Here is a 9,127-nt window from a genome sequence, read left to right as displayed (position 1 = left end):
TCAACCCTTAAATTGGTTTGAGGGTTTGAGGGTACCACCAGTGATGCTCTAAGGTTCTGGATTTCTGTAGTGAGATGCTTTCAAGAGCCATGAAAAATTAGTGGAATGTGTTTGAGACGGCCATATTGCTACAGTCGCTAATGTGATGATTTGGCCAGCGCAGCCGCGTGGCGGCGTGGGCAGTGTGGCCACATCTGAGACGTGAAGCATCTGCCAGATGGCAGTCTTTCATTCCCCACCATTCACCGCCCACGGATCGCGATCCGCGCGACGCCTGCAAAACTCGATCGGCACCCTTCACCCCTACTCCATCCGACGGCTCCCATCCCCCTTTCCCCGCGCCGGGCCGAACTCCGGATCCGCGTTCCGAGCACCAAATCCACGCGCCTCCTATTTATTCCCCCTCGTCTCCCCTCCATTCCCACACCGCAAAGCAAGCTCCCCCACTCCAGTTCAATACACCCGAGCAGCCTCTCCGATCTCCCAGCCCCTCCCGCGATGGCCCGCACGAAGCAGACGGCGCGCAAGTCCACGGGCGGCAAAGCCCCGCGGAAGCAGCTGGCGACCAAGGCGGCGCGCAAGTCGGCCCCGGCGACCGGCGGCGTGAAGAAGCCGCACCGCTTCCGCCCGGGCACCGTCGCGCTGCGCGAGATCCGCAAGTACCAGAAGAGCACGGAGCTGCTCATCCGCAAGCTCCCCTTCCAGCGCCTGGTCCGCGAGATCGCGCAGGACTTCAAGACCGACCTCCGCTTCCAGAGCTCCGCCGTCTCCGCCCTGCAGGAGGCCGCCGAGGCCTACCTCGTCGGCCTCTTCGAGGACACCAACCTCTGCGCCATCCACGCCAAGCGCGTCACCATCATGCCCAAGGACATCCAGCTCGCCCGCCGCATCCGAGGGGAGCGCGCCTAGGCGTCTCGCTTGTCAGTGCTAGGTGTTTAGGATCTGTTCCCGTCGTGTTCTATGTGTGCGTCGTTCCTATGCAATTAGCTTGTTGCTGTGCTTCGATGCTCCAGCTTATCAATGAAATATGGCTGCCAGGATGAGATAAATCCCTCTAAATTACTGTCCTTTTTCCGTGCTTGTCTTCACCCTCTGAATTACTGGCAATAGCTGGTTTGTCAGGCGTTCTGAAATCTGAATGCATCTTTCCAGCGGACCTAGTTGAAATTAAAATCGCGGCTGTTGTGGGTGGTTTCTGTGTGGGTGGGTGCCAAATTATTTAGAATTAATAATGTGTAGATTTGATTCAGCTGTGGCAAAAATGTTCAACCACGGTGCTTGTAAATGAGGGGTTAAAATTTATTTGCAGTTTGGCCTGAATGTTGTGCTTAAATCGGTCTGACATTGTTTTGTTAGCTTCAAACCTCTGCTCCTATAAGCCTACAAGAGAAGCATGCTTTTGCTACAATTGTATTTTGTCTTGATTGTAGTGGAAGTGAGCTGCTTATACGCTATTTTCAGAATATATTTTCATCTTGTGAAATTTTACTTGGTATGAATATTAGGTTTTCTGAATCCTTGCTTGAGGTTGAAATACGGTCTGCTGGACTGCTTCTGGTTTGTGCTTGCTGCTTACCATGTTTTTCTCTGTCAAATTAATTAATGCAATTTATGAATATGGATTAACATCAAGGCCACCAAAATTGTTGAACCAACTGCGGTTCTTGTGAATGAGTGGCTGGAATGTGTTTGCAGGAACTGCGATTCTTTCATTTTGGAGTGACTGATCATTTCCCAACACATTTGCGCTTTTATTTTGATCAATCATTTGCAAGAGATAAATCCCGTGATAGCATTTTAAGCAACATTTGTACATCTGCCTAGTTGATGATGCGTATGGGCTGCAGAGCTTTGAAAGATCAAAAGGCTGGTATGAAAAGGAGCCATTGATCACTGCAGAGGCTATCATCTTGTTTGCAGCTTCTGCTGTTCTCTTCTCCACATGCCCTCTGCTCTTCACTACCTTGCTGTTTCCTCAGCAAGGATCTTGATTGAAATTGAAAGTTCTGCCACCATATCCACAGGAAAGCTCTAGTCCTATAAATTAACCCTGAGATAATCACCAGATCAGTCAAATTTGTGTTGAAATTAGTGGTGGGTTTTAGGCTCATAAGAGAATTTCAGAAATCTTCAAGGGCCCATGTAGGTGGTGACATGACAAGGTACTGGTGATAAGTTTAGTCTCACCCCGTTAGTGGAGAAGAAGTTGGACCACTTTATAAGGGTGTCTCTTCTAAATGCTATTAGAGAGTGAGAAGAGAAGAGACCCTCGCGCACTCCTCCTTCGTGTCCGCCGCGATGCGGGTTGCGGGAATGAGCCGAGCCGAGCTCATACCTACGCGCTTATGTTTGCCGGTTAGGAACGGAGAATACACCCACGTCTCTCCACCCGGCCGTCTATATAAGCAGGGCTAACGCCAACCCTAGTCCTCACGAGATCAGATCACCTCTGGCTCACGCGCTTGTTCCTTTGTTGCTGCTGCCGTCGGCGACTCCGTCCCGTTCACCGCGTACACGGTTGATGGGAGAGCAGGCCTTCGAAACCCCGCCTCTCCGGTTCCTGTACGGGAGAAGGGCGATTAGGTTTTTGGGGAGCGATCACGCGACTGCTCGCCTCCGTCCGTCTGCTTCGTCTACGTCTACGTCGTCCTCGTCATCGCCATGGCTTCACCAAGCGAAGTCGATCGTCTCCTCCTCGAGAAGGCCGAAGCTGAGACGAAGGCGGCAGAGGATGCTGCCGCCACCAATACTGCTCCTACAATATTATGAACAAACACATGATGAAAAATCCCGAGGAGGATGACGAGGAAACCCTTGGTAGGGGCAAGAGACAAAGGACTGCAAAGACCTTTGGTGATGATTTCTTCGTATACCTCGTGGATGATGATCCCACTTCTATTTCAGAAGCGTATGCGTCTCCAGATGCTGATTACTGGAAAGCTGCGGTCCGTAGTGAGATGGATTCCCTCATGGCTAATGGGACATGGGAAATTACCGATCTTCCCTATGGTTTCAAACCATTGGGATGCAAGTGGGTGTTCAAAAGGAAGCTTAGGCCCGATGGTATGATTGAAAAGTACAAGGCTAGGTTTGTGGCCAAGGGCTATGCCCAGAAATAATAAGAAGATCTCTTTGATACTTATTCACCTGTGGACTGACCACCATTCGAGTACTACTCTCATTGGCGGCCTCGCATGGTCTTCTCGTTCATCAAATGGACGTTAAGATGGCTTTCCTGAACGGAGAGCTAAACAAGGAAATCTATATGCAACAGCCAGATGGCTTTGTGATAGAAGGTCAAGAAGGAAAGGTGTGTAAGTTGCTGAAATCTTTATATGGTCTGAGACAAGCACCTATGCAATGGCATGAGAAGTTCAATACAACTCTGACATTTGTTGGCTTCGTTGTTAAGGAAGCTTACAAATGTGTATACTATCGCCATGGTGGGGGCGAAGGAGTTATATTGTGCTTGTATGTTGATGACATACTGATATTTGGAACCAACCTCAAAGTGATCGAGGAGGTTAAGTATTTTTTGTCTCAAAACTTCGAGACGAAGTACCTTGGGGTGGCTAATGTTATCTTGAACATCAAGCTTTTGAGAGATGCTGAGGGTGGGATTACACTTCTACAATCCCACCATGTTGAGAAGATTTTGAGTTGCTTTGGATATTCAGACTGCAAAATTTCTCAAACACCATATGATCCTAGTGTGCTGATTCGAAAGTTCAAAGGCACGGCTATAGATCAATTGAGATTCTCTCAAATTATTGGTTCGCTTATGTATCTAGCTAGCACAACGACGCCTGACATCGCGTTTGCTGTGAGAAAACTTAGCCGGTTTGTTGCCAATCCGGGCGATGTTCATTGGCGTACCGTCAAAAGAATCATGCGCTACCTGAAAGGTACTGTCAACCACGGACTTCACTATATGGGATACCCATCGGTACTTGAAGGGTATAGTGATGCGAATTGGATCTCTCATGATCATGAGATGAAGGCCACTACTGGGTATACATTTACTTTTGGAGGTGGTGCTATTTCCTGGAAGTCTTGCAAGCAAACGATCTTAACGAGATAGACAATGGAAGCAAAATTAATAGCATTAGACACATCTCGTGTCGAAGCAGAATTTCTTCGAGATCTTTTGATGGACTTCCTGTGGTTGAGAAGCCGGTTCCGACTATCCTGATGAACTGCGATAATCAGACAATTATTGTCAAAGTGAAGAGTTCAAATGATAATATGAAGTCCAACAAACATATAAGATTGAGATTGAAGTCTGTTAGACGTTTGAGAAACTCCGGAGTGATAGCGTTGGATTACATCCAAACGGCTAAGAATCTGGCAGATCCCTTTACTAAACGGCTATCATGTGTTGTGATAGATAGTGCATCGAGGGAGATGGGTGTGAGACCCACATGAGTTGCCATGGAAGTAACCCAACCTATATAATCGGAGATCCCGTGAAGTAGGACATGGGAAAACAAGCCAATGGTGAACTGAGGAGAGTAACTTTACTAACCCACTCCATTGGAGATGCAATGCTCTCGGATACTGTATGGTGGGATGACTACTGTCTTAATGTGTTATAAAGCTTATGTGTAAGCAAGATGCTGTCCTACAGAGCAATCTTTGGAGGAACACACCTATATGAGCCTGACTGCTGGTCACAGTCTATGAGATTGGGGTGATCTCTAGTAAACTCATGAATAGGCCAGGAGTGCGACTAATATGCTTCACCCGAGGGGTCAACCTTCGGTAGCCTAGTACTAGTAAGACTTGTGGTGAAGCTTCTTTACGCCAAACTGACAATTCAAGGCATAGTCCATTGTTCAGTTGTAAAGGGGTGTCGCTGTTTGTTCTAGGTGAAGCTCAACCTTAACAGGTCTTCACTGAAATGTTGGTATATTAAAACAGTGATTGGAACGAGGGAACACGATGTGCCCTTGAGATCTGGTGGGGGATTGTTGAAATTAGTGGTGGGCTTTAGGCCTATAAGAGAATTACAGAAATCTCCAAGGGCCCATGTAGGTGGTGGCATGACAAGGTGGTGGTGGGAAGTTTAGTCCCATCCCGCTAGTGGAGAAGAAGTTGGACCCCTTTATAAGGGTCTCTCTTCTACATGCTATTGGAGAGTGAGAAGAGAAGAGGCCCTCGCGCATTCCTCCGCCGCCTGCCTCGCCACGCCATGCCTCGCCTCGTCACGACGCGGGTTGCGGGAATGAGCTGAGCCGAGCTCATACCTACGCGCTTATTTTTGCTGGTCAGGAACGGAGAATACTTAACCGATGCGCCACGAGCTGAGACGTCGGATCGTGGGTTGTTACCGACTAGGACGTGGGTTCAGCCCTCTCTCCATCCGTTGGCCTATATAAGCAGGGCTAATGCCAACCCTAGCCGTCACGAGCTCAGATCGCCTCTGCCTCACGCGCTCGTTCCTTTGCTGCTGCTGCCGCCGGCGACTCCGCCCCGTTCACCACGTACACGGTCGACGGGAGAGCATGCCTCCGAAACCCCGCCTCTCCGGTTCCTGTACGGGAGAGAGGCGATTAGGTTTTTGGGGAGCGATCACGCGACTGCTCACCTCCGTCCTCTGCTTCGTCTACGTCCACATCGTCCTCGTCATCGCCATGGCTTCACCAAACGAAGCTGACCGTCTCCTCCTCGAGAAGGCCGAAGCTGAGAAGAAGGCGGCAGAGGATGCCGCCGCCGCCAACAGTGCTGCTATGGCCAAGTGGCCGATCGGAGGGTATAACCTGTTTATATCGCTCTTGTTTATTTCTGCCCTAGTAGTACTAACTATATGCGTAGATGTTTCTACTATATGCGTAGTACTTGCTAGTATGCTCCGTGATCAGTATGTCATGAATCTAGTCAATGTCATGTTAGTAATTATTTCATGGATTAATCTACTCAAAAAATTGCCTATTTTCTCAACAATTTGCTCTTGAATATAAATATGAACCAAATATGCAACGATAGTATTTAACTGAACTTAACGTGAGCATTTGGATGTTGGAGCAGTTCAAGCATTACAGCGTGCATGTTGAGGTACATGATCGACCCATCCTGAAACTTCTTACTGACATCAGCTATGCTGTTGTTCAGCAGAGTTCGTTGTAGTATACCGCACCACCATTGTGACTTTTCATGCATCCAAGTCACCGATGTTATGTGGAAGCCCATGAGGAATGCCGCATGGGAGCCATGTTTGACACCATGAAGTTGCTAGCTCGGCTATTATGCAAGTCCTGCCAGACATAAATACTAGGCGGCATGAACCATGGAATTGACCGAACCTCCTCTCTTTTGATCATTTCAATAATTCAATTTGAAGTAGCAAATCATCTTGCCACATACCTATATTATCTAGGATATCTAGGTAGACTTTGCTTGACGCTTTCCACACCAAGTGATCCAAGATTTGAGGTGAAATCATTTTGTCCAATGTCAATTGTGTACACAGCAAAGCAACCAGGCACTCAGCAAGTCATATTTTTGTAAGTACTGACCAGTAATATTCACTACTCAGTTTTTCAAAATATTCACTGCTCAGTCAATTACCAGCAATATATGATGCCTTCTCTTAGACAATCAATAAACTATTCCTAAGTTTTTAATACATTGGATGCACGAGGGTAACATAAAAAATTTGGAGCTTCAAGCTTAAACAGATATGCAAATAGCCTCTGGGTAAATGAAGAAAACCATCCCACATCAAGTCATATCCGAGGCCAAGTTCAGGAAAGATCCGAGTAAAACCAGCCATGTAAAATGATTGTCTTAAGGCCTTGTTTGGTACTAGTGTTTTGAAGGAGATTGGTGAGGATAATCCCTCAAGGGATTGGGTGAAACCCCAACCATCACCCAATTCCTTCAAATCCCCATTTATCCCCAATACACTAGGTAGGGGTAGTGTATTGGGTATTGAGAAAAATGCATTATGATTTAGGGATTTGAGGAGAAATGTGGGGATGAAATATGTCAAATACACTAGAACCAAATGGTGTTATGGGATATGTGGGGATTGAGGGGTTTGACCGGGATAATCCCCATAAATTCCCTAAAATACACTAGTACCAAACAAAGCCTAAGGGAACAATGATAACATGCATAAGAAAATACTCTCTCCGTTTCTAGATATAAGTCTTTTTAAAGATTCCACTACAGACTACATAGGGATGTATATGGATATAATTTAGAATGTACATTCATTCATTTTGCTTCATATGTAATCCGTAGTGAAATCTTTGAAAAGATTTAGCATTTAGAAATGAGAGAGTATTTCAATGATGCAATTGCTGAGAAATCATACAAGGATGTCTTCCATTTTATTCACCATGCAAATACAATATCGTCTCACTCATAAAATACTCGCTCGCGTCATCTTCGAGTGGCTTACCCATCGAGGCAATCTCGGACGCCCTGCGGTCTGAGATCATATCTGTTCGCCCGACCCGCTCCCGCGAGCGGGGAAGGCGAACCCTCGCCGCGTCGCCCCCAGTCCCCTCTGCTCTGTCCTCCCCCTCGCCGCCGCCAGCGCGCACCGCCGGACAAAGCCCGGTCAGTGGAAGGGGCGGCGGGGAATTCCCTTCCCCTCCCATGGGTGTGTGCAGCGCGGGCTGCCGCATCTGGTTGGAGGCGCAACGCTTGCATGGGCCGCGGCGGCGGCGAGTCGTCCGGCGCCTCGGAGGCGTGGTCGGAGGATAAGGCTGCGACGGATTCGCGGGGATCTGGTGCGCGACGGGCCTGCGGTCGGCTGGCGACGGTAGTCACCTGATTCGATCTGGGATCCGCGTGCGTCGGCTAGCGCAGACGATGGTGGGAGGCTCGGCTCCGTTGATGCGCGTCCTGGAGGTCTCCTGCAGCGTCTTCTCCGGCCTGGGGCCGTGGTGGTTCGGTCTGGGGTTGCGGTTGGTCGACTGCCTACCAGGATCAGGATTTGCGGGCGGCGCGAGGGGTGGTGGCGGCTGTCGTGGGTCGCTGCAGGGGTCATGGCTCGTGGAGTCGTTGGCTGTTCTGGTGGCGGCGACGGCTATTCCGGTCACTGTCCTCTGGCCCCTAATCGGTGTGCTTCTCTCATGCGGGTTCCTGGCAGTGCCGGTGTGGCCGCGGATGAAGCTGGTGGAGGAGATTCAGATTGGGGGAAACCCCTTGGTCGTCCCTGACCGGCCGCGCCGCCGACGACTCTCAAGGGCGCCGTTGTTCTTCTTGGAGACGTCGGTCTACGTCTTCTCCTCCACTTCCTGCCTCACTGCCTCTCGGGTGAAAACCTTAACTCCGGTGGGTGGCGGCGGCGCTCTTGACGCCGTGACCTTCCCGAAGGCGTCGCCTTGAGGGCTGAGTGGTGGTGGGCACTGTGTGGTTCCTTGACGGTTGCTGGAGGTGGGCACTGCTTAGGGGGAAACCCTAAGATCTGGCCTTACAGATCGGACGATGGCGGTCCTGCGGTGTCGTTTCTCTCTTGGGAGCATCGTTTGTGGAGAAGTGCTGGATGACAGAGGCTGGAGATGGAGTGGCTTCGTCTTGCCCGGAGATTTGGTGGAGCTGTCAAGTCATGCCTGACCGACAGGTGCTACGCCGAGTCATGCCTGCTTGGCAGGTGCTACGCATGACAGTTCTTCCAGAATCTTCACGTCTGGACGGATGAGCACAGGGCGGTGGCGTTGTTTGGCGCCGTGGTGGCGTCAACGGTTGGAATGGCAAAGATGATACAGATCTCTCTCCTGAAGATGGATCAGTGGACCGATGATGATGGCGACTTCTAACGTGTGCATGTGGTGTGCGTTTTAAGTCTGTTGCACCGGCTGTTGATCCCGATATGTTATGTGGATGGATTGGCAACAACACCGGTTTTAGATATGTGGAGTGAGAGCACTCCACATTATCGAGTCTGTAGGTGTGAATGGTGGCTTCGGGTAGTGTGTTGTATATCTTTGTGAGACCTTCGTGAAATAATTAATAAAGATGGTTGTATGCATCGATTGATGCAGAGGCTGGGGGTCGAACCTCCTTTTCTAAAAAAACATATCAAAAGGACTGACCCAAGAGCTTAACACAATAAACGTGACTATTTGTGACACTACACAGTAAACCAGTGCAACCATAAGTTAAATAAAATAGT

At 49.2% G+C, this 9,127-nt stretch overlaps 1 protein-coding gene across 1 annotated transcript; it reads left to right on the top strand.

Annotated features, from left to right (window-relative positions):
- Nucleotides 1-435: 435 nt before the first annotated feature.
- On the top strand, nucleotides 436-1,059 carry LOC123402877 (histone H3.2). The gene has a single exon (XM_045096838.1). It carries the CDS (start codon nucleotides 499-501, stop codon nucleotides 907-909), a length of 411 nt encoding a protein of 136 aa, XP_044952773.1. The 5' UTR covers nucleotides 436-498; the 3' UTR covers nucleotides 910-1,059.
- Nucleotides 1,060-9,127: the final 8,068 nt, after the last annotated feature.

This window comes from Hordeum vulgare, chromosome 6H (assembly GCF_904849725.1).
Source record: "Hordeum vulgare subsp. vulgare chromosome 6H, MorexV3_pseudomolecules_assembly, whole genome shotgun sequence".
NCBI classification, from domain to species: domain Eukaryota; kingdom Viridiplantae; phylum Streptophyta; class Magnoliopsida; order Poales; family Poaceae; genus Hordeum; species Hordeum vulgare.
This window is presented reverse-complemented; position numbering and strand designations above follow the sequence as displayed.